This window comes from Vulpes lagopus, chromosome 8, assembly GCF_018345385.1.
Source record: "Vulpes lagopus strain Blue_001 chromosome 8, ASM1834538v1, whole genome shotgun sequence".
Taxonomy (NCBI): domain Eukaryota; kingdom Metazoa; phylum Chordata; class Mammalia; order Carnivora; family Canidae; genus Vulpes; species Vulpes lagopus.
Genome location: NC_054831.1, coordinates 105,450,805 through 105,476,026, shown reverse-complemented (window position 1 = coordinate 105,476,026; position 25,222 = coordinate 105,450,805). Strand labels below are relative to the sequence as shown.

The 25,222-nt window shown below is 58.0% G+C and overlaps 1 protein-coding gene across 6 annotated transcripts; it reads left to right on the top strand.

The window, feature by feature from the left end:
- The first annotated feature begins 78 nt into the window (after nt 1-78).
- Nucleotides 79-8,595, top strand: LOC121497940. Of its 6 annotated transcripts, XM_041767768.1 has the most exons (4): nt 79-320; nt 647-712; nt 2,842-3,846; nt 3,934-8,595. In XM_041767768.1, the coding sequence occupies exons 3-4, from the start codon at nt 3,224-3,226 to the stop codon at nt 4,271-4,273; spliced, it is 963 nt and encodes a 320-aa protein (XP_041623702.1). In that variant the 5' UTR covers nt 79-320; nt 647-712; nt 2,842-3,223; the 3' UTR covers nt 4,274-8,595. The 6 variants fall into 6 exon arrangements, with proteins under 6 accessions (XP_041623702.1, XP_041623703.1, XP_041623701.1 ...); XM_041767769.1 differs by lacking the exon at nt 647-712; XM_041767767.1 differs by having other exon boundaries at nt 647-3,846.
- Nucleotides 8,596-25,222: the final 16,627 nt, after the last annotated feature.

Genomic DNA, 25,222 nt, shown 5'->3' with positions numbered 1-25,222 from the left:
CCGGCCCGCAGCAGAGGTCGGGGCGCCCTGGAGGGGAGTTGGGGCCCAGCCCAGGTGCACCTGCGCGGGGGGGGGGGGGGGGTGCCGGGGACGTGCCCGCCGCAGCAGAGGTGGGGCGCCCTGGAGGTGAGTCAGGCCCAGCCCGGGTGCACCTGTGCGGGCCCCAGGGTCGTGCCCGCCCACTTGCCACCGGCCTCCCGAGCTCCCGGCAGCTCCGTGCACCGCTCACCACTTAATGCCCATCACTTTGAGCGTCATGAAGTGCCAGCACCTTGCGCCCCCGGTTCATTCAGCAGGTGCTCCCGTGGGCCTCACTACAGGTAAGGAATGAGCTGCTCATTCTCCCCAGGGTGAGAGGAGCCACTCTCCAGGTCAGGGAGGCGACAGGGACGTCCCCAGGGCTCTGAGCACTGGGGGGGGGGGGGTCGAGCCTGGGCTTGGGGGGGTGTCCTGCATGGGACTTAGTGGGGCGCTGGTCCCAGAGGCCGCATGTGGACTTTCCCACCAGCCGCAGCCGGGGCTCTGACCACCTCTGCCCTCGCTGCTGCTGATTGTCACCCTAGTGGACCACACTGACACCCTCACTCTGTGCCGGCCTCTGTGGTACCATGTTCCCTACACCCTTGGTTCTTCTGCGTGTTCCCAGCAACCCAGAGAAGGCGGGAGACAGAAGATGGGAGAAGGGGGAGGCTCAAAACCAGGCAGTTTTCAGGTGAGGAAACTGAGGCCCAAAGGCAAAAATTGACCTCCACAGCTGATTACCGTGGAGCAGGGGCCTGAACCCACCACTCCACCCAGATACACCTGTCACCCAGAGGACACGTGCCGCCACAAACTCAGAAAACGACTTTTTAATCATATGGCTTTTTTTTTTTTAAGAGACAGAGAGTAAGTGTGTGAGAACAGGGCAGGGGCAGAGGGACAGGGAGAGAGAATCTGAAGCAGGCACCGTGTGGCACCCTGAGATCCCCGTGACCCTGGGATCCTCACGACCTGGGCTGAGACCAAGAGTCGGATATGGCACCCACAGAGCCACCCAGGCGCCCCTATTAGGGGGCTTTTTCATCATTATAACAATATAGACACTGCATCCCAAGGATGTTGTGCGTCTACGTGGAGATACCCTGGTCAAGTGTCAGTGAGATGAGGGTGGACCTCAAGGTACACCTGGCTGACGCACGGGTCACCAGCAGCGGTGATTGCACAACAGCAGGGGACAGCGAGCTTTCTAAGAACACAGGCCCTGAGTAGAGGACGTGTGCTCCCCACACAGGCCTGCTAACAACTCTTGTACAAGAGGGCTCCCGTCTCCCTTCACACTCACGCTTTCCTTCTCCCGAATTTGAAACTCAATCTCTCCACCGCGTCACGCGCACGGGTCCCCCAGGGGCCTGTTGATACAGCTGCCCCCGTGGTGCCACATGACTGCAGGCCGGCCACACGTGACGGACTTGAATGTGCTGGCACCAAGGACGATCAGATTAGCCTCCGCTTGGCATATCTGCGGCCTGGACAGGTGGCCTTGCGGGGCCTGTTTGACTAAGTTAAAATCCTTGGAACCCGATCGTGGGCCAGGTGTGGAAGGCGTAGCCGGTGGCCTTCCCGGCGCTCATCCCGGGGGCACACCTCCCTCCAGGCGCGAGACCGAGGGACCCCTCAGTATGGAAAACTGAGTGGCCTCTCCTAGCCCGTGTGGCCGAGAGAAATGGCATCAGAACAAGCTCTGAAAAACGGGCAGGTGTGAACTGAGGCGGGAACACGGACGGAGCCGCGACGTGCGTTCATTGATTTGTGGGCAGACGTTCACGGAGGCCGGCCCTGTGCCAACCAGCAGGCCCTGGCATCCTCTGCCCTCATGGAACTTCGAGTCTGAGGAGAAGGAGAGAGGCCGTGAAGGAAACGTGGAGAAGGCAGCGGGCGCCGTGGGGAATCGTGGGAGGCGTCGGGGAGGTCCCGCTCCGTGTCCCCCAGGCCACGCGGAGCTGAGGGGTGGGAAAGCCAGCCCGCTGGCTATCTAGGAGGCCGCGGCGGGGCAGCTCTCCAAGAACCAGCGATCATATGGTAAAACTATCACAGAGAGCTACAGTGACAGTTTGGTTGAAGAAAGGAAGGGCGTCAGACACAGGAGAAAGCAAGTGCAAAGGCCCTCAGGCAGAAGCAGGGAGGGCCTCTTCAAGGGAGACTAAGCGGCCAGAATGACTGGGTGAGCAGGAGAGGAGGGATGGGGAGGAGGTCAGAGAGGAAAGGCGCCTGTGTGTGGCCCTGTGCACCAGATGGCCTCGAGGTTCGTGGGCCATCGTAAGTACTGGGTGCGAGGAGGAGTCTTTGGAGGGTTGTTTGGTTTTTTGTGTTTGTTTTTTTAGCTAAATATGGTCTGACTTATTTTTTTTAAGGCAACAGTGGCCTCCAGGTGAGAATTGTGTGAGGAGGGGTGAGGGTGTCAGGAGGCATGTAGGAGGCTGTTGGGGTGACTGGGGTGACCCAGGAGGGACACGGCTGCGCTTGTGTCTAGAGGTGAGAGCGCAGCTGGCCTCCTACATCTCCAAGAGGGAGCCCTTGGGCCACATGTGGGTTTTGGGCCTGAGGAGCCAGGAGGATGATCCCAGTATTACTCAGGACGGGGAGGGGGCAGGACAAGAAGCTTGGACTGGTGGTGTGAGATGGCCGGTGGGGGAGCTAAGTGGGCTGTGGGGGAACCCCATCCTGCGCTCCATCCAGGCCCACGTTCAGGAATGCAGGATTTCTGATGTCTGCGGGTGGCTGGGGTGGGGGCGGTGAGGGGGGTGAGTTCCTGCTGGTGCAGGGGCCTCAGGAGCACCCGTGTGTTCTCCACTCCCACAGGACCAGGATGACACCTGCCGGACACTCCCTGGCGCACCTGCCAGGCTGAGCAGTGGCTTGGGGGCGCTGCAGGTCGGCCTGTGGGGCCCGGAAGGCAGGAAGACAGCTCAGCCACCCAGCGTGCCGCCCTCCCGTTCCCCTGTCCCTTTTTGGCCTCCTCTGGTTCTGCCCCCAGGAGCGTGCGTTCCTATCTCGGGTTCCTGATGTTTCCCACCACTCTGCTGAGGCTGGCGTGCAGGGATTGGCCGTGCAGGGCTCGATAGCGGGCCCCAGGTGCCCCCGAGACGCCTCTGACCTCGCGGAGGCTGCGGCGCCCCGAGAAGCTCAGGGTCCAGGGCTGGTCACTCGGTCACAGCCCCGGGTGGGACTCAGGCCAGGCCTGATGGCTGGGCCTCGCCACCTGGGCCGGCTGGGGCTGGGCGGGGGCTTCGTGTTGGGCCCCTTAGCTGGCCGGTGCAAACGCGGACGGACGTCCTGCAGGGTCACTTTCTTGCGGGAACGGGACTGCGGATTCCACTCGGAGTGGGGGGGTGGGGAAAGGGATGCGAGCTGTTGTTTCAGAGACGGAGGACTGGCCGTGGCCTGGGCGGAGGCTCCAGAGCATGGGATGGAGCCGGCTGGGGGAGGCAGCAGGAGTCGCCCGACGTGTCATGTCTGGGCTCCTGGCAGCTTGCACGGCTGCCGCCACACACCTGGCGCTGCCCAGGCTGCAAAGCACAAAGCCTGTCCCCGCAGCGAGGATAAAAGGGGCGTGAGTGGATCTCATCTGGAGGTTGGCTTTGCCACCTGCGGGACCGTGGGGCGGTCAACAAGCTTTCCGTGCCTCCGCATCCTCCTCTGTGATGTGGGAACGAGTGCGCCTACCTCCGAGTCCGTCTTGGAGAACAGATTCCTGGCACGTGACGGGCCAGCAGTCGAGGCCCGTCCAGCCCGACGCCTCCTCGCCGCCGTGGCTCCTCCCAGCCGCCCTCTGCGGTGGGCTGAGCTGACCGGGCCCCGGGGAAGGTAGATGATGGACGACGAGGGAGATCGGGGTGCTCCCCGGCAGCACAATGAGTCCTGTCATCGCCCGACCGCAGCACATTGTCCCAGTTGGTTTCCAGGAGCCCTCGGGGCGTGTGTGGCGCGTGGTCTCCACCCCCAGCCGTCCAGAGTCACCCTGTCTGCCTGTCCTTCTGTCCCTGCTCCTCCCCGGCCCCCGCCCAGCGCTTCCGGAAGGGGTCTGGGGCTGCAGGTGGCCCTGGAGAGGTACATGGGGACCCGGTGGGCGCGAGGCCCTCCCTGCCAGCCCCCCGCCCCGATCCACCTGCGCATCTCAGCCCCACTACCCCCCTGGGGTCTGGCTCTCCACTTCCTGCTGGTCGCCGTGACCCCGAAAGAGAGTCAGGCTGGACCACGGCGCCGAGGAGGAGGCCACGTGAAGCAGCCGTGAGAGCCAGTGAGGGACGGAAGAAGCAAAGGTTAGCCGTGCCCCGAGCCCCATTCGGACAGCCTGTTGGTCGCATGCGGGGGACGGGCTGCCGTCCCTCTGCCCTTGTGCTCACAGCCAACCCAGCTGTTTTAGGACCCCACATGGCACGTGGTGGTGACCCTCAGAACAGCCCAGACCCCATGGCCACCTGACCCGCACGGCGCAGCCCTCCCAGGCGGTGCCCCCGCCGTCGCACCCCTGCCCGTGGGCGCAGCCCCCAGCAGCATGCTGGCGGCAGAAGCGTGAGCGCCTGAGAGCGGGCACCGGGCACTCAGAGGGCGGCCTGGTGGGAAGCCGCCTCCCCAGCGCCCCAGAGTTCCACAGAAGGCCCCTCGCAGCCCCAGAACGCAGGCGGGGCCGGAGGCAGCGCTGATCAGAGATCAGGAAAGGGAACTGGCCTCTGGGTTATTTCTTCCCTTATCTCAGGGTTATTGCAAGGACTCCGCGGACACAGGGACAGCGCAGGCTGCCGCCCAGGAAGCCCGTCCTCTCGGGGAATGACCGCTGTGCCTGCGGCCTGCCCGGCTGCGTCGGGGCGGGTCCCTCCCCGGGGGCGGCCGGCCCTGGCCCAGCGTCCTTTCCCTCCAAGGGCAGGCTCACCAACTCCCATTCAAAAGCCCTTTTCCGGGACGCCTGGGGGGTCAGCGGTTGAGCATCTGTCTTTGGCTCGGGGCATAATTCTGGATCTTGGTATCGAGTCCCACGTCAGGCTCCCTACGGGGGAGCATCTCCCTCTGCCTCTGCCTCTGTCTCTGCCTCTGTGTGTGTGTGTGTGTGTTTCTCATGAATGAATAAATTTAAAAACCCTTAAAAAAAAAAAAAGTAAAAAAAAAAATCCTTTTCCCGGAGGGACCCCCAGTCTGCATCTGCCTGCTGCGCGACACCTCGGGTGTTTCTGCACAGTCCCGAGTTGTTTCCATCCCGGGCACCTGCCTCAAGGGGAAGTGACAGTCCCCCTGGGAGCGCCCCTCCACCCCTCGCTGCCCCGCCTTGTCACCTCTGCTCTTCCTGCCCCCCCCCCCCCCCCCGCTGCTGCTCCGGCCCCTTCCCTTTTAGATTCTGCCTTAATCCTGGGCGCCCCAGCTCCCAGAGGTGACCCGGGACTCGCAGGCCCCCTGCCCCTCCCCTCCCACGTCCTGCTGCTGCGCTGTCCCTACCCCCAGTCCCTCGGCTGACTGCGGCCCACAACTTCCCCTCCCCTCTCTTCATGTCTTTCTTACCTTTTTTTTTTTTTATTTTTAAAAATCTGTTTATTCATGAGAGGCAGAGACACAGGCAGAGGGAGCAGCAGGCTCCGTGCGGGGAGCCTGATGCGGGACTCAATCCCGGGACCCCAGGGTCATGGCCTGAGCCACCCGGGCATCCGCCCTCTTCACGTCTCTTGTGCAGTGTGGATTCCAGGGCCTTGCATCCCGGCACTCGGGCCAGTTCCCTGCATGTCCACACCCATGTCTTCCCATCAACCTACCTGGCTGGCGGGCTTTGCTCCCCTGGCTCAGTGGGGCCCTCTCTGGCCATGGGCGCTGCTGGTAAAACACGTGACCTCGGGGTCAACCTCGGCCTGTGTGCATCATCAGGGTGTCCGCTCTGACAGGGCCTCCGTCCTGCCAGCAGCCCAACCCCACTCGGCTCCCGGGCTCACTCCCCTACGACTGTCTTGGCAGGTGGCCCGGAGCCTGGTGAGCCCTGTCACCTGGCGGGTGGCCCCTTCCCTGCCTGGCCCACGGGTGGCCCCTTCCCTGCCTGACCCGTGGGTGGGCCCTTCCCTGCATGGCCCACACGGTTCTGGGAGGGAAATCAGCCCTTGGCCAGGCGTGCCTCGCTCCTCACGCCCCTGGCTCGGGTCCCAGGGCCACAGCTCTCTAATTTCTCTCTCGGGAGCTTGACTCCCCAAAGCACCGTGGCTCCTAAGCCTCATCAGGCGGCTTCATGCCTGGGCCCCCCGCCAAGCCGAAGCCCGTTTCCCTCTCACCTTGGCTTTGCCCCGACCTTGGACCCAAGGCACCGTTGCAGGCTCCCCTCTTTCTAGAGGTTTCTCTACTACTTCTCGCCAAGAGCCTAAGTCAGAACCACCACCGTCCACGCGCAAGATGTAGGAGACAGAAGAGAATTGTCTTCTACCCTTCTGGATTCTCAAACGAGACCTTTTAATAAGGGACAGAGCTTACTGATGCAGATATGCACCTCCCCGCCGCCCCTGCGAGATACCCGCAGGAAAATGAGCGGCTCCCCAAGGTGGCCTAGAATTCAGGCCTAACACCATCTTACTAGGGAAACGAGCTGAAGGATGGTGGCCTCTTAGGGAGGGTAAGTGATTTTTAGGAAAGGATTGTTCTCTTTTCCTTAGAAGAACAGATGTAAAGTACGATACTGTGCAACAAAGTCTGGGCATGGCATCGACTTCTGGGTCAACTTCCAGCCTGCTGTCCTGTGGTGAGAGGTGTTGCTCCCTGGTTCAGGGAACACCCCACCCCCACCCCCGCCCCAGCCAGGGGACTTACGACAACTGAGATCCTTTGGGAGAACTTGACTCCAGGCGGGCAAGGCGAACTCACGGAAAACCTCTGCGTTTGCTGTTCTTGGAGCCCACAGCTCACCGCAGTCGCTGTGCAACGTGGCAGGAGCTGGGGGCTCACATCCTGCCACCTTCCAAGGCTGCTGAATGGCTTCTGTGCAGGGCCGGGGAGCAAGCACTTTCGGGCTTGCAGGACGTTGGGTCTCCGTGGCAGGTGCCCAGCTCTGCAGGGAGGGAGGGCAGCCTGGGACACGGGCGGCACGGAACCAAAGGGGCGCACCCGCGTTCTCACAGCACTGCGCTGACGCACCCTGAAACGTGACCGTCTCGGGGCTTCCACGTGTCACAGAGCGGCCTTTAAAATTCTGTTTGACCATGTGAAGTATTAGCATCATGCTTAGTTTGTGAGCCACACAAAACTAGGGGGCAGCCAGATGGGTCCCATAGGCGTTGACCGTGTCCTACTCTCCCTGGGTTCACCCGGTGAGCCTGGACCGGGGCATGCTGACGGTGACCCCCGGCACTGAGCTCACCCCGCCCCAGTCCACAGCCCTTGGGGGCCACAAGCAGCCCTTTTTTGGATAGTTTAGATTCTTTCTCTCACTATTTTGCAGGATGAACCCCTTCCCCAAACTGTCAGATTCAAGGTGCAGCTGCTATTTCCGGTAATAGTTTGCTCTTGTATTTAACGATCACCAATATGTCTAATATATGCAAAGCTGATCAATTAGCGCTAATAATACCTGTACCGATAACCCAGACCCAAATCATCTTAACGCTTATGGTGGAAGGAGGCTAAAACAAGCCGTGTGTGTGTGTGTGTGTGTGTGTGTGTGTGTGTGTGTTTCCTTGCAAAGCAAAGCACAGGTGCCTCAAAGCACTGGGATGAGGTGGTTCGTAGGAAATGCTCTTGCCTAAAAACATGACATCAGGGTAAAATTCTCCGGGGAGGAAGGATGCGGAAATAAACATTTATAATAAAAATGTGTAAGATGTATTCCCATTTTTTTAAAGCTGGCTAATTAAAAAAAAAAAAAGGCTGTGGTTATGTCATGAACTGAGCTGAGGCCACTTAATCCCTCCCCACTGCCCAGGCCGTTCTTGGCAGCTACCAAAGGGGTCGGGATGAACCAAAGGTGAGCTGCCCCCACACAGCCCTGCTGGCAGGTGAAGGCAAACGCCCCAGGGTCTCAGATCAACTCTACTGGACGTGCAGACAGTTATTAAACACTTACTAACAGGCACGAAGCAGTTCATGCGGCTGCACGAGTTTGACGACCGCGCTGGCATCAGCATCATGACATCCAGAGCCTGGCTCCCCGGGGACTCGACGGGGTCCAGGTGCTTGATGGGCTGCAGGTGCTCAACGGGCTACAGGTGCGCAGCCGCGGGCTGGCCTGTGAGGGGATGAGGTGAGCCAAGGGCGCCCTCTGGGGGGGGGCGGCTGGCGCTGCTCTGAGTTCCTAGGAGGGCAAGGGGTAGCACCCACCCCCACCCCCACCCCGTGGGGCCTTAAGTAGCACCCCTGGCGCAGAGGTAGCCTGCAGCTGGGCAGCTCCAGGGTGCTGTGTCCCCGGCCCCGGGGGCTGAGTAGCAGCTGGGGGTGGCCGGGAAGGCCCGGCAGCTGGTCTCCCGCCTCCGGACTGGGGCCAGCGTAGCCTAAGCAGCACGATCCCCCACTTCAGCTATGGCATTTCAAAGTCAAGTACACACGTCTCGCGGTGAGTGTCAGTGTGCGGAACTGTTCATTCCCCATTAGGCAGCTTTAGAAATGACACATGAGGGACACCCGGGCAGCTCAGTGGTTGGGCATCCACCTTTGGCCCAGGCAGTGACCCCGGGGTCCTGGGATAGAGTGCCGCGTTGGGCTCCCTGCATGGAGCCTGCTTCTCCCTCCGCCTGTGTCTCTGCTTCTCTCTGTGTGTCTATCACGAATAAATAAATAACATCTTAAAAAAAGAAGTGACAGCCATTTTATTTGAAGATGTCAATATTTATAACACACCGTAAACACATGTCCTCTTTGCTGAAACGTATGCGGAAAGTTTTAAATGTCAACTTTCTTAGTTTGTTTTTTCATGTATTGTTCACACTGACTTCCAAACGAGCAGGAGGGTAGTTTTTCTAAGTCCCCTCGGAGGAGACTCTCAACAGAGCTCGCTGCGGTGGGACAGCGTCTCCGAGGGGGCCTGCACACGTGCGGGCCGTCGCCCCAGGGCCCCGGGCTCTGCACCCCGCAGGCTGGGGGAACGGCCTTCACGCCCCAGCCAGGAGCCCGCGACACCTTCCCGGGCACAGGGTGCCTCCTGGCCTTTGGTGAGGACCCGGGCGAGGCCCCTCGGGAGGTTCTTCCAAAATGAAGGCGCTCTGCCCTCGGGATGTGCTTTATCCACTGACGCATGGAAGCCCTGGTACCGTAGCAGCTTCTCTGAACTGAAATGAGGCCTCACTTCATCAGCGCCGCCTCCAGCCGCGTCTGTCCTGCCGAGCTCTGAGCCCGCTCTGCACCTGCTCTGGGGCTGCGCCGGGGCAGCGGGGCCGCGGGAGCCAGCCCGGAAGGGGCTCACTACATATTTGCTAAATGACGAGGTGACATGAAAAGCTGAGCGATGAAACCAAGCCGAACCTGAAGATACTCGCCATCAAAACCGAAAAGGCACTCGGCCGACGGTCAGCGACAGGAGAGGCAGTGAGACGGGACCCAAGTGTCTGAGGACACAAGACACAGAACAGCCGGGCAGGACCCCAGGGAAGTGCGTCCTGGGGGCTCACGACGTAGGAATTTAGGTGACTGATCTATGACATAAATAATAATTTTGTTTTATTTTTATTTGTTTAAAGGTTTTATTTATTTATTCATGAGAGAGAGGCAGAGTCACAGGCAGAGGGGGAAGCAGGCTCCCTCCATGCAGGGAGCCCGACGTGGGACTCGATCTTGGGTCCCCGGGGTCACGGCCTAGGCCAAAGGCAGACGTGCAACCGCGGAGCCCCCCAGGCGCCCCAATAATTCCATTTGCCCCTTGGGGCTGCTGCAGGGCCTCAACATTCTCCACGATGACTCGTTCCGATTCTCTCTTTAGCTTGGCCAGCTCATCTTTCAGTTCCTATTTTCTTCCTAGACTTACCACGAGCTTTTGATTGTCTTCAGTATGCTCTTGTTTCCTGGAGGTAATTACTTCATGGAATTTAAAAATCTATGCTTTTGTATTTGGTCTCATTTTACATCTGCTCCATGGAAAGAGATTTCTGGTGGGTATACTTCATCGGCCACTTGCCTTTCCTGTCACGTTTCTCAATGGTTTGTTCTTTCTCCTTTTTGTTTAACTATTATTATACAGTATAGATATATTTTGTATGATTATGTGTATACATATGACATTATATATGCTTATATATAATCTGTATGTACATACATGTACAATATATATTTTTTTAATTATGATCCTTCTTTGGATAAGGTCAGTGCTTCATGGTCAAGATATTTTTAGGAGTTACGTGTGGGGAGAGGCCAGGCCTGCATCCCAGCCACTACAGGAATCCTTCTATGACACGAGGTTAGGTGTGTGAGTTAGTTCTTTTAGATCTTTCTTCTCCCAGGCCAACCAGGATTGCAGCTCTAGGGCTCCTCAGATGGACCACATGGTGGTTAAACACGCACTTCTGCATACGGTCCTTCGTCTCCTGCATTATCTCGGAGACACGTCAGGCATCTCCTGCGCATCACCTGCTACCAGGGCACTTGCTTCTTTTCGTTGCTAAACAGGTTTTTGGTTTTATCCCTCAGAATGGTCACCAACTTTTGGAGAACCACATAATATCAGTTTTGTTCAGGACTCGCTCCTCCATTCCCGCGGGTACCCTTCCCACTTGAGGTGCTTGCTGTCCCCCGTTAATGAGGCAGCAAGCCTTCACTCACTCCAGCCTCGGGTCCTCCCACCATCTAGTCTGTTGGAGTGCCATTGCCCCGACAGCTCAGCATCGGGCATCAGCATCGTGGTCTGTGATTTTGCGATGTAGAAGTCCCCTTTGTCAAAGGGGAATTTGCATTTCTGTTTCCCGTTGTCACTGTTTGGGGACAATTTTGGGCTTTTTTGTTTGTTTTTTTTACTATTTTTTTATTTTTTTATTTTCTTATTGGTGTTCAATTTGCCAACATATAGAATAACACCCAGTGCTCATCCATCAAGTGCCCCCTCAGTGCCCGTCACCCAGTCACCTCCACCCCCTGCCCACTTCCCTTTCTACCACCCCTTGTTCGTTTCCCAGAGAATTTTGAAGGCGGGAATAGAGCAGCATTATTTTTACTCTGTTTTAAAGGGAGGGTCTCCTAGCAGTTGGAGAGACGGGTGAAATGGATGGTGGGGAGGAAGGAGTGCACGTGTGAGGAGCAGTAGGTGGTGTCTGGAAGCGTTAGAGCGCCATCCTGTACACCTGAGACTAACAGTATGCTGTAGGTTAACTAACTGGGATTTAAATAGAAATTTAGGAAATAAAGTGGGAGTTCCTTGGGTCAGATGTTGAATGTCAAAGATGGAGTCAAGGCAGAGAGGCGGACGTTCCAGGATGCATTGGACTCCATGGTGGGCAAAGGTCAGAGGTTTGAAGAGTGCTTTGGGGCCAATGATCAGACTGGTTTGGCTAAAATATTGAACGAGGCCTGAAGAAACAGGAGAGAAATACACCTGGAAAAGTCAGAAGGATGATGCTTTTGGGATCCTTCAGTGTCAGACTGAGGGATTTTTTACCCAATTCTATGGTCCAAGGGGACCCATTGCAAGTTCTCACACAGGGAATCCTCGAAGGCACAGCTCATGGCCGAGTGGGGGGAGCGGGTGCCGCGCAGCACAGAGCACGGCTGTCTCCCTTTAGAAGGGAGCTGCTGCGAACCGACTGCCCCGTGCTCGCTGTCTCGCTGCCACCGATGTAGCCACACACTATGCGGCCCAGAACATTTCAGCTGGGAAACGGAGTACGGATAGGGAACTAGATAAAGTGACGTCACAAATACCAAGCTGGCCAGGAGCCTGGCCTCTCTCCTCTACCCGATTCCAGGTCCCAGCAGGCCGAAACAGTGGGTTTTGTCGTCTTTCTCATCCCTTACAGAGGAAGGTGCCCAGGAGGGCACAGAGGGAAGGGACAGGTCTGGGGAAGCTGCCAGCCCTCCCTTCCTGCTCGTCCTGGGACGCTGAGCTACAGCTTCCGCCACCAGCCGCACGGCCATCGGTTGTCCTCGGCGCTCAGGGCTTGGCCGGAGAGCTGTCGGGAAGCCTGTGCGTTTCTCCGCTCCGGAACATCGGGGAACGTAGCAGCTGCAGCCTTTGCAGCCTCCCAGGCAGTCAGCCCCACGCGGCAATCCGCGTGGTCCCTCAAGGCCTGGGGGTTGGGGGGCCAGGGAACCAGGGGGCTGGGGCACCAGGCCCAGGGGCTGGGGCCTGGGCCGTGGCGACAAGCTCCCCAAGGCCCCGTGGCTCTGGCGGCCTGGGCAACAGCTGGCTCAGCGAGGACACCTGGTCAGGTGGAGAGTAAGAGGGCTGCAGGAGGCACCTGCTCGCTGACCTGCCTCCCAGGCTGCGACCCCCAGCCAGGAGGACAGAGAGGGGAAAGCCCCTGGCAAATGACTGCAGACACCCCGACCACAAGCAAGCCCGACCTCCCGTGACCCCCCAGAGCAGTGGCAGGACTTGGGTTCTCACCCAGCCTTCGGCCGTTACTCCAATGGAAGATCCGCTCTCAGGTCCTTTGGCGCTTTGGAGTCCCGGCCGTGGCTCCTAGCACCTGGGATGGAAGGTCTCAGGGTATGGGGTGCCTGAGGGGCTCGGCGGTAGAGCACCTGCCTACCTGTGTTGGCCTCCCTGCGTGGAGCCTGCTTCTCCCTCTGCCTGGATCTCTGCCTCTCTCTCTCTCTCTCTCTCTGTCTCTCAGGAATAAATACATAAAAATTTTTAAAAAGGAATAAAAAAATTTTTTAAAGGAATAAAAAAAGGTTACATGAAAAAGAAAGACGCTTTTCCCATTGAGCGGTTTTTAACGCCCTCACTGTTGATGAATACTTTTGGTCACTGCCTGTGGGGCCCGTTCTAGGTGCTTAGGATGCCAAGGTGCCCAGAGACCGGTCCTGCCCCTAGGCCGCGAAGGTTCTAGATGGGGGGACAGAGCACCAACAAGCCAACAGGTAAGGAGGCAGTTTCTGGCAGAGGGGTGGTGGGGAACAACTGAGCCCTTAGGGCCCACAGGTCGCTGGCTGCGCTCTTTCAGGCCGTGGGCTGCACAGGATTCCCTGGGCAGGTGGCGCTTGGACAGACGTCCACGTGCAGGGAGCGAGCGAGGTGCACAGAGCCTGGGGGGTGGGGGGGATGGGGTCCAGGACCAGCCGGGGAGGGGGAGGAGGAGGGGGAAGGGGAGGGGAGGGGGAACAGGCCCAGGACCAGCGGGGGAGGGGGAGGCCGGGCACCCAGGGCAGGGGAGGAGGGGAGGCGGCGGCAGAGCGGTCCTCCCGGAGAGCAGAGCGAGCAGGGGCTGCGCAGGGCGGGCAGTGGCGTCTGCGGGGCGGCGGGGGCAGGTCAGGGCGGCCGGAGGGCAGGGTCCCCACGAGACCCCGGGGTCCCCCACCCGGTAGGGGCGCGGCGCCGCGGAAGTTGCCAGGTGTGGTTACGGGGGAGACCCCGGCTCCGGGGCAACTAGGCAGTGGGGCGGGGAGCAGGGCTCAGTAAGTGCTGGTGAGACCCACGGGCCGCAGACTGTCGCCGGACAGGACCGAATGATCTGGAAGGACGGAAAGGGTGGTCGGAGGGCGGGATGGGACCTCTAACCCCACTGAGACCCTGGAGAGGCTGCAGGCGTCGCGACCAAGTGTAGGCGTGACCACGGGACCGCGTGAGGCGAGGGCGGGGGGATGCCCCGAGGCCCTGCACCGTGAGCAGGAGGCAACAGGGGAGCTGCGTGTGCGTGTGCGGGGCGGGGCGGGGCGGGTGTGCATGCGGCTGTGCATGCGGCTGTGCATGCGGCTGTGCATGCGTGCATGCGGCTGTGCATGCGGCTGTGCATGCGGCTGTGCATGCGGCTGTGCATGCGGCTGTGCATGCGGCTGTGCATGCGGCTGTGCATGCGGCTGTGCATGCGGCTGTGCATGCGGCTGTGCATGCGGCTGTGCATGCGGCTGTGCATGCGGCTGTGCATGCGGCTGTGCATGCGGCTGTGCATGCGGCTGTGCATGCGGCTGTGCATGCGGCTGTGCATGCGGCTGTGCATGCGGCTGTGCATGCGGCTGTGCATGCGGCTGTGCATGCGGCTGTGCATGCGGCTGTGCATGCGGCTGTGCATGCGGCTGTGCATGCGGCTGTGCATGCGGCTGTGCATGCGGCTGTGCATGCGGCTGTGCATGCGGCTGTGCATGCGGCTGTGCATGCGGCTGTGCATGCGGCTGTGCATGCGGCTGTGCATGCGGCTGTGCATGCGGCTGTGCATGCGGCTGTGCATGCGGCTGTGCATGCGGCTGTGCATGCGGCTGTGCATGCGGCTGTGCATGCGGCTGTGCATGCGGCTGTGCATGCGGCTGTGCATGCGGCTGTGCATGCGGCTGTGCATGCGGCTGTGCATGCGGCTGTGCATGCGGCTGTGCATGCGGCTGTGCATGCGGCTGTGCATGCGGCTGTGCATGCGGCTGTGCATGCGGCTGTGCATGCGGCTGTGCATGCGGCTGTGCATGCGGCTGTGCATGCGGCTGTGCATGCGGCTGTGCATGCGGCTGTGCATGCGGCTGTGCATGCGGCTGTGCATGCGGCTGTGCATGCGGCTGTGCATGCGGCTGTGCATGCGGCTGTGCATGCGGCTGTGCATGCGGCTGTGCATGCGGCTGTGCATGCGGCTGTGCATGCGGCTGTGCATGCGGCTGTGCATGCGGCTGTGCATGCGGCTGTGCATGCGGCTGTGCATGCGGCTGTGCATGCGGCTGTGCATGCGGCTGTGCATGCGGCTGTGCATGCGGCTGTGCATGCGGCTGTGCATGCGGCTGTGCATGCGGCTGTGCATGCGGCTGTGCATGCGGCTGTGCATGCGGCTGTGCATGCGGCTGTGCATGCGGCTGTGCATGCGGCTGTGCATGCGGCTGTGCATGCGGCTGTGCATGCGGCTGTGCATGCGGCTGTGCATGCGGCTGTGCATGCGGCTGTGCATGCGGCTGTGCATGCGGCTGTGCATGCGGCTGTGCATGCGGCTGTGCATGCGGCTGTGCATGCGGCTGTGCATGCGGCTGTGCATGCGGCTGTGCATGCGGCTGTGCATGCGGCTGTGCATGCGGCTGTGCATGCGGCTGTGCATGCGGCTGTGCATGCGGCTGTGCATGCGGCTGTGCATGCGGCTGTGCATGCGGCTGTGCATGCGGCTGTGCATGCGGCTGTGCATGCGGCTGTGCATGCGGCTGTGCATGCGGCTGTGCATGCGGCTGTGCATGCGGCTGTGCATGCGGCTGTGCATGCGGCTGTGCGTGCGGGTGTGCGTGCGGGTGTGCGTGCGGGTGTCGGTGGCCCAGGAGCGGGGTCTGGGGGCAAGGAGGAGCCAAGGTGCGATGGCGGTGGGGAGCACGGCCCCTGGCAGGACGGCGGAGGGGCCGCACCCGCGTGAGCCCTCCCGGGTGACCAGAGCTGACGGGTGTCCCTTCCTCGTGTGGCCCCTCCCCGCGTGGCCCCTCCCCCTGGCCCGAAGCAGCCCCCCCCATGTCCCCCCTTCTACCCCCCTCCACCCCCCCTTCTCCGCCCCTTCCCCCCACCCCCACCCCCGGCACGCCCCGGCCTGCCCCCCCTCCCCGCTCAGGTCTCTCCAGCCCCCACCCCAGTCGGGGCGTGCGGAAGCCCCGTGAGGGCTGCCAGCTGGGCGGGGGCCTGGCTCCGAGCAGAGCTGAGCACTTTCCTCGCTCCGTGCCTCAGTTTCCTCTCCTGCAAGGGGGGTGACGGTGCGCGGCTCCCCTGTCTGTTCCCCCGGGAGGGGACCGAAGAGGAGAAGGTTGGGGGGCGCCAAGGGCGACGGGAGCCTGCGAGCTCGGGCCGCTGGCCAGGTCACCGGAGGTCACCGGCCTTTCCCCCAGGGACCCCCGTTGCGCCCGGAGCCCAGGACCTGTGCGAAGGAGGGACCGCGGGCACCAGCCGTGCAGGTCACGGGGGCGACGGAGGGGCTCCGGGGACCCTAACCCCGGCCCCCCGCAGGCATCCCGCGTGGACTCCAGAGCACCAGTGGGCGGGATCCACCTGCCCCCGGGGTCATGCCCCGCAGGGCCCGTGGGCGCCCCCCTCCCGTCTGGGGCACCATGAAGCCAAAACAAGATAAGATAGAAGCGCCCGGAGGGCTCCCTGACATGAAGGCGCTGGACTTGGGGCCGAGTCGGGCGGGGACAGAGGTGACCCGTGTGAGCAGGGAGGTAGGAGGAGGCGCAGTCAGTCAGCAAGAGGCAGTGGGACCGATCCCCAGTGATGGGAAAAGTGGGGTCCACAGGGAAAGGGGGGACCGAGAAGGTGGTCAGCAAGAGGCAGTGGGCCTGACCTCAGCAACAGGGAAAGTGGGGTCCGCAGGGAAAGAGAGGACCAGGAACAGCAGGGGTCATTATGCTGTTGCTATGAATAAGCACCTGTGAGTGGCCTGAGCAGGACGCCTGAATTCAAACCTTCCGAAGCCTGAAGACCGCGGCACACACACACACACACCCCCCCGCCACCAGCCCACCCTGGCCCCCCAGGAAGGCACCGGCAGCTGGAGGCCCGTGCACGGCTCCCCGTCTATCCCGAGACTACTGGGCCCTTGAATAGGCTAATGGTGGCGATGTTGCTAACAGAGGAGTAAGTGGGGTGGTGACCCTTTGGGCAGGAAAGGGGCCAAAATGCTGTTTTGTGGAGGAAACCAGGAAAATCATCGTCCCCACTTGTGGGGGAACGAGCATCCTTACATGGACTGAGAGCCGTGTAGCAGGGGCAGAGGCCCCGCAGCCAGTAGGTACAACAGGCTCCGTTCTGGGCATCGGGCCTGTCATTTATGATTTTGAATGGCTATGATTTTGTTTTGGCGTAAGCTGAATTCATCATTTTCGGATAGAAATTAAGCAGTTAGGGAGCTTCCAAATACCTGGAAATAAAATAATTGGAATAATAGCAGGTAATCACATATCAAGGTTGTGAATAAGTCTCTGTTCCTTTTGTTTCCTAAGGGGTACAGGGTTTTCATGTTTTTAGCTCCGAAAGGAAGGATAAGAATGTGCTGGAATTTTTAACTGAAACACAGTGAATAGGACCAGAGCTACCGCAGTATAGCCATCATGTTGACTCCTCCAGTTGTGGCTGACCATCCGGGAAAAGGCAAAACTTGGTCTTGAACCTGGAAGGCTTAACGCTACTTAGCTTCTTAATGATTTTGTAATAGAGACACACGTCATTGTTTTGAGATAACTGATGAAACTAACTCAAGGGCGTCAAGAAGGAAGCCATCCTCTGAACCACAAATTTCCGAACCTTGTCCATAGCATCTGTCTGGTCATGTGGATGTTGGGGTTGTTTGATTCAGGTCCCCTGGAGTGGCATCTGTCTTTAGCCCAAAGGAGGGGACAATGGCTCATGACCGTAAGACGTCTTCAGAGGAAATGAGGCTCCAGATTGTTATTTCCACAGGTGGGACAGCGTGACAGGCTGCTGCAGCAGCTCCGTGGAAGGAATTAGATAGAATCAGCGCCTCATCTTTGTCACCTGTGCATTCACAGCTTCGTCATCATTGGTGACCTGTAGTTTTCATAGTCAGGAAAGGATCCTATCCTTTGTTAGAAAGAATTTGTGATAAAGGTGAGTAATTAAAATTAGGATAGTAGCAGGTGAATGTACTTTATGTGTATCTGTTGCACTTACGTGAGTTAGTTGCTCATGAAATAACGTGAGGACTAAAGAATGAATTAGGGGGGACGCCTGGGTGGCTCAGTAGTTGAGCGTCTGCCTTCAGCCCAGGGCGTGATCCTGGAGACCCGGGATCGAGTCCCACGTCGGGCTCCTTGCATGGAGCCTGCTTCTCCTCTGCCTGGGTCTCTGCTTCTCTCTGTGTGTCTCTCATGAATAAATAAAATGTTAAAAGAAAAAAAAGAACTAATTAGGGAAACGATCTCTAGTGTGTGGTCCTGACGATATAAAAGTTCCCTAGCAGCAGCTGCTGCTTAGAGGGAATGAATGTGCCAGGAAGATGCAAGGGTTTTCCAGACCTATAATTTAACTTTGACGACGTCGCGGGATTGATACTAACGTCTTAACTTACTGAGAAAGACCCAGTGGGGGTGAACCAGTGCGAGCTGGTTCAGTTCCTTATTTCACATCGACAGAAGTAGATCTTTCGAAGGTTTGATAAGGTAGAGGGCAGCCGTGCAGCCCTGCTAGGTTGGCAGCTGTTCACTCCACGGACACACCTTGTGGGCCTGCAAGGGCTTCTCAAATTACAGCAACTGCGTTGCCGTTAATGCCCGAAACCATCGAAGGGACGGTGTTCCATGGTGTGTGCGCACCTGGGTGAGTCACAGTAGAAGTCCTGGTATCGCCGGAAGGCCAAGGAAGTGCTGTGTAGAGAGAGTTCTACTCACACCGACATAGTTGTACAACAGACTTTTGCCCGGGGGCGGGGGGGGGGGTTGTCTGTGCTGAGCGGTGACGCGCGTAATGAGGCATCTCGTGAACGGTGGTGAGTACTTGCTCCTGTCGATTGGACCCGATGAAAATGTGCGGCCACACGGTGCACACCATGAAGCACGACAGAGGCAGATTTAGCAGGGGCGTCTGGTGAGCCCCTTAGCGTAAATAAGAAAAGAAAAGCTGAGTCTCCTAATGTGGTGATCACGCAACGTTGCCGCCATGGAGGGTTGCTGGTCGTCGAAATCCCTCTATTCCCATGGGGATGGCGGTCGTTGGAGCAGCTGGTGTAGATACTTGAGCATAACTTAAGTCCTTCCCTCCTGTGCACGCGTGGGGAGGATCATGAGTGACACAGCCCAGGAAGCGGATAGCCACTGCGGCTCAGACTATTCCTATTACCCAAGAGATTGGGGTTTTTCCCCCTAAATAATACACGAGGATATAAAAATGTATCCCAAAGCCAGGTAAGAAAGAAGACAGAAGCTTCCATGTGGCCAAGGCCTCCCAACAAGGTGGACGCTAAGTTGGACTGCTGCCCCGCTGCGGGACCAGAGGAAGCGGTGTTGAGATGGTGGGGTGTTGAGGATCCTGGCTATGGGGACTGTCCTGGGTGGTAGTGCGAGGCGGGCGGTTACTAGGATATGTCCAACAAATAGTGCTGTTTGCGGCTGAGATCTAGCCGGAGGTCCTACAGTGATCATTGGGGTAGAAAAGTCAATAGCGCCTAAAATTGGGTTCCCACCTGCTGCGTGGAGGAGGAAAAAGTGGGTTCGGTCAACGGAAGCTCCCATGGGAGCTGGATGGCCAGGAGAAAGGGGTCCGTGGCGTTTGTAGCAGTGGAAATGATGGGGGAAGACCTCCCAAACTTACGAATCGGTGCGGGGGCGGGGGGGATGCAAAATTGGGGCTCCGAGTACTAGTAGGACTAGCCTGTTTCAACCCTCCAGTTCTACTAGGTCTGACTCGGGGCCGGGGGTCACTAAGCATGTCCAGGCAGTCAACTGCATGCGCGGTAAATCTGGTCACCCCGGTGTCACGCCAGGTTGACCTGGTTTGGGTAGAAAGGCTCCAGCCAGCACCTAAAGTCCAGCTGCAGTGCCAGTGACGACACTTTTCAGGTCTGTTGACAGTGATCAGTGGTTTGTGACCGTGGGTGAGACGCCGAGCAAGCCGCTGGCTGCCCACCCAAAGAGGTCGAGCCCTGTTCTGCGAAGCCCTAGGGAAGCGCAGGCGGGAACAGCAGCTGCTCGTGCAGTGGGGCTTCTCCCTGCGACACATGTGTATTTTGAACGTGAGGTTCATCCCCACCAGAGGATAGGACGCGTGGCTGGGCTCCAAACGGCTGATAGGAACAGTGCACCCCGGTTTCCGTCCATCGACGGATACGGTTTGGGTGACAGGACTCATGTCGTTGGGGCCAAAGCAAGGGCTGAGATAGGCGCAATGTGCCACTAACCTGTTAATGATGATATTGGGGGGTGACGGGTCTTGAACACCTGTAGTGATGGCCTCGGCCACGGTGTGGAGCGGTCCCCGAGGTCTGATGCCGGCCGGCCCGCGTGGGGTTGGACATAGCCCTGTACTTCTGACTCACATAGTGTGAGCAGGGCCGGGCTGTGCAGAGGGGACCTGATGGGACAGGTCAGTGCTAAATATGGTGAAGGAGAGGAATGGGCCCTCCAGCCAGCAAAGGGAACGTGTTCCAGGGCCTGTGGCTCCCTACACACTGTGTCCTGGAGCAGGGCGAGTGGCAGGGTGGACCATGTCCTCCAGCAGCTCGCAGGGGCTTGACATGAAGGGGCCGAGGCCTCCGGCCCTTCGGCGCTGGGAGAAGCAGGTGGAAGGCGGCCGGGAGGCTCTGTCCGAGCTCAGCTCACGTGGGGCCGCGACCCCAAGGAACCACCAGTGGAGCCAGGGCCGCCCCCCCTCCCCCCCCGTGCGGGTGAACTCTACAATGGGGTCGGGCCCAGGCCCAGCGCACCCAGGTCTGTGGACAGGTTCTTGGGAGGGTAGAGGACCCACAGCCGGACCTGCACATCTGGGTTTCAGGGGCTTGTACTGGCCGAGGTCCTTAGTCCCCGCGCTGTGCTGCTGAGGTCCGGGGCTTGGGGGCCGATTAACCCCCCGCTGCTCTGCGTTCCCATCTGTCACCCCCATCTTCACGGGAGCGTCCATCTCGCTGACAAAAAGGAAGAGACAGGAGGTCCCCCCCGCCGGGCACCGAGTCCCCGTTGGGAGGGGACCAATGCTGTGGCCTTGGCAACCAGAATGAGGGCTCATACTCACCAGGCCCCAGCCCCTCCTGCATCCCCCAGCACAGCCCTTAACACGCAGGCTCAGAAACAATTAAGGTTTGGGGTTTTTTTTTAAATTAATTTATTTATTCATGAGACACACACAGAGAGGCAGAGACACAGGCAGAGGGAGAAGCAGGCTCCCTGCGGGGACCCCAACTCCGGACTCGATCCCGGGACCCCGGGGTCACGCCCTGGGCTGAGGGCAGATGCTCAGCCGCTGAGCCCCCCAGGCTGCCCTGGTTTTTTTCTTTATGGTTAACTGTGGGCGATCGCCCGGCCCTGACACAAGCGTGTGTGGGGGATGCCCCCCATGACTCAGGGGCAGCGCCGCCCCGTCGGTGGGTCCGGCACTAGGTGGCCACTCACTTTGCCACCAAGCCCCGTTGAGCGGCGTGGACACTTCCACGCTGCTTCTCGTCCTGCCTGCGCCCCGTTCTCCCGGGAAGCTCGTGTCCTGCGTCTTCCGCTAACGCTCAGGAGTCATATTTAAATCCATGTTAGAGTTATTGTTTTTTTAGGTAAACTCAGAGTTTTGCTTTAACTCTGACTCTGTTCCAGCTGCTACCGGGCTCCCAAGGCGTCTCACTTGCACCTACAAACCTCATTATTTCGCTTAGACCGACAAGCTTGTTTTCAGAAACTGATGACGGACAGAAACGCCTCTGGTTTCAGGGTGTTTAACTTAAATTCCCCTGTGGGATTGTTGGAGTTAAATCATTAATGCCGCAGGTGGGGTGAGCCGCGTTCATCATTCCCTTGCGGGACTTTCTCTACAGCACCAGTTAGAATTTCTTGCTCCTATACTTTTATTTGTAAATATTTTATTTGACTTATAAATATATATATATTTTATATATATGCCAATATTTTTCCCTGGTTTTTTTTTTTTTGGTTTTGCATTCACATATTTAAAATTATTTTTTAAAGGTTTTATTATTTATTCACGTGACGCAGACAGAGGCAGAGACCAAGGCAGAGGGAGAAGCAGGCTCCACGCAGGGAGCCCGACGCGGGACTCGATCCCAGGACCCTGGGGTCACGCCCTGAGCTGAAGGCAGAAGCCCAACCACTGAGCCTCCCAGGCGTCCCCCCAGGTTTTAGGTACGGCTGCTGCTAGGCCCGGCGGCCATGTGATGTGGGGCTGGAGAGCCCCGTCCCTTGCTGGCCGTGCCGCTGCTTGTGGAGCGCTCCCCCCCCAGGGTCTGCACCACGTCCCCTCTGCTGCACCTTCATCTCCGCGGCCTCCTGACGTCCAAGGTGCCAGCGGTGACCCCTCGGCGCCCTTTACCTCGATCACCCTCCTGTGCCCCTCCTGCGCCCCTCCTGCGCCCTTCTGTGCCTGTGGCCACTGGCTTCTCCCTGTCCTTGGGGCTCTGTGTCTGGTGCTCATTTCATTGTTTCTGTCTCTTGGAATCCAGGTAGAAGTGAGATAATCCACTATTTGTCTTGCTCTCTGTCTTGCTTCTCGTAGTCCTACCCTCCAGGCCCATCCATATTGTTCCAAATAACAAGATTTCACCCCCGCCCCCCGCCCCTAACCCGAGCACTGCGCCCCACTCGCCTCTCTGCAGGCCCGTGGCCTGCTCCCCATCCTGGCCCTCGGGAGCAGCCAGCACAGGGGCCTGTGTCTTTTCACATCGCGGCTCTCCTCATCCTCGGGGAAATATCCAGACGTGGAGTTACCGAGTCGAGTGGTGCTTCTATCTCAAGGGCTCTTCATTTATTTTTATTTTTTGGGAACCTCCACGTGGTCATCCGCAGCGGCTGCACGGGCCGCGCCCCCGCCAACAGTGATGAGGGTCCCCTTCTCTACATTTCCCCCACTGGGTCCCGTGGTTCTTCATCTGGCCGTTCCCACGAGCCCGGGTGGCCCCTCGTTGGGTCCCGACGGCGTCTCGGCGACCGCGGGGGACACAAGCACCGCCTCGTGTGTCAGCCGTGTGCACGTCTTCTTTAGGAAAAGCCCCACTTTCTCAGCAACACTCTGCCTTCTTGGCGTCAAGTGGAAAAGGCCCCGTAGCTGCTTGCGACGCGGAGTCCTTCGCGGCTGTGTCGCCGTCAGTGGCTCATCCCCGCTGCCCTCTTGCTGTGCAGACACTTCACTCTCACGCAGTGACCGTTGGGCACTTTGGCTTTGGCTCCTCTCCCCGGGGAAGCCCGTCAGGAGACTGCGGAGGCCGCGGGCAGGAGCTGGCCGTCCCGGAGGCTGCAAGGAGTTTAATGTGCTCGGGTCTTTAACCCGCTTGGAGCTTCCCCGTCCGGGACAAGCAGGTAGTGGTCGCATCGCCCCACGCGTGGCCGTGGGCCTTCCCCACACCTTCAGGGACGAGCCCATCTCTCCCCACCGCACGGTCCTGCCTCCCTTGCCGCAGACCAATTGGCCACACAGGCCCTGACCTATTTCTGGGTCCTGGGTTTCCATGTTGTTGGTCCTTTCTCTGTTTTTGTACCAACTCCGTACTGTTTTTGGTGACGACGGCTTTGTCGTGAAGCCTGGGGTTTCAACAGGACCAGCTTCGTCCTCCTTTCTCAAGATTGCTTGGGCTAGTGAGGTCGTTTGCCATCCCTTAAGAATTTGAGGTTTTTAAGGGGGCACCTGGCTGGCTCCATCGGTAGCACATGTGACTCTTGATCTTGGGGTTATGAGTTCAAGTCCCACGTTGGGTGCAGAGGTTACTTACTCAAAAAAATCTAAAACCAAAACAAAACAAAACCCCTCAAACTTTAGACATTTCTGTTGTTGTTGTTCTAATACACGGGAAAGTACTAGCGGCATTTTGATGGCGATCGCGTCGACTGCACACTGCTGTGGGTTGAACGGACATTTGAACAATATTCTTCTAACTCACGAGCATGTATATGTTTCCATTTGCTCGTGTCGTCATCTACTGGTCTCCTCGATGTCTGACAATCTTCAGAGCACAAGCCTTTTATCTCCGTGGTTGCATTTTACACTGTTTGATGTAATTGTAAATGGGATTCGGTTTCCTGAATTCCCCTCTTTGTTATTTTCCTATTAGTGTATAGAAATGCAACTGATTTCTGTGTATTTTTGTATCCTACTACCTTACTGAATTTTTTTTTAGTCCTGATAGGTTTTTTTGGTGGAGTGTTTAGGGTTTCCCGTATTCCGTATCCTGTCATCTGCAACTGGTGAGTTTTCTTTCTTCCTTACCACTTTGGATGCCAGCTGGCTTCTCTGCCTTTTGCTAAGATCAAGTGCAGTACGAATTTGGGTGCCTTTCGCTTCCTTTCCCTTGTGACTGCTGTGACTAGGGCTCGGAGCTCTCCGGTGAGGGTGTACATCCTTACCTCTTCCATGATCTTGGCAGAAAGCTTTCCACTTTTCTCCCGCTGACCAGTGCTTCTACCATTTATGGCCTTGATTATATGAAGGATACTTGTTCTCTGCCCAGTTTGTTGAGTTTTTGTCATGAATGTGGCGGTTGAATTTAGTCAGGGGCTTCCTCCACATCTTTTGCGATGAGCATATGATTTTTAGTTCTCATTTTGCTCATGTGCTATATTGAGTTGATTTCGTGTCTGTTAAACCATCCTGTCATCCCTGGAGTAGAGCCTGCCTGATTGTCAGGAATGGTCATTGCAGTGGGTTGGTGAATGTGGTGTGCTGTATTTTGTTGAGGATTGTGGCATCTGTGTTCACAGATACCGGGTGTGATTTCCCTCTCTCTCTCTCTCTCTCTCTCTCTCTCTCTCTCTCTCTCTTTGCAATGTCCTTGTCTGGTTTTGGTATTAGAGTAATCCTAGCCTCCATAGGATGAATTTGAGACATTCCTTCCTCTTCAGTTCTTTGGGGTTTTTTTGTTTTTGTTTTTGTTTTGATGTTTTTTAAAGATTTTATTTATTTATTTATTCATGAGAGACACAGAGAGAGAGGCAGAGACCCAGGCAGAGGGAGAAGCAGGCTCCATGCAAGGAGCCCGACGTGGGACTCGATCCCGGGACTCCAGGGTCACGCCCTGGGCCAAAGGCAGGTGCTAAACCGCTGAGCCACCCGGGCGTCCCCTCTTCAGTTCTTTGGAAGAGTTTGACAAGAACAAGTATCAACTCTACTTTATTGATAGAATTTAACTGTGAAGCTGTTTGGTCCTGGACTTCGGTTTACTGGGAGTTTTTTGATAAGTCATTTTATTTACTGGTTATCAGTCTGTTCAGATTCCTATTTCTTCTTGATTCAGTCTTGCAAGATTGTTTGTTGCTAGAAATTTATCCATGTCTTCTAAGGTGTCCAACCTGTTAGTAGACCTTTTTTTTTTGGAATGACTTAAAAAAAATATTTTGTATTTCTTTGGAGTTCATTGCAACTTCTCTCTAATTTCGGATACTACTTATCTGGGCCTTCTCTGTTTTTCTTAATCAGTCTGGGTAAAGGTTTTTGTTTTTTTTTTTAATCTTTATTTAAGTAGTCTCTGTACCCAACAAGGGGCTTGAGCTC

Excerpts from the sequence above, each read along its gene's own strand:
- LOC121497940 (XM_041767769.1), top strand. The coding sequence starts at position 3,224 with ATGGCTGGGCCTCGCCACCTGGGCCGGCTGGGGCTGGGCGGGGGCTTC. Across the intron at positions 3,847-3,933 it reads CTGACCGGGCCCCGGGGAAG|TTGGTTTCCAGGAGCCCTCG; the intron begins GTAGATGATGGA and ends ACATTGTCCCAG.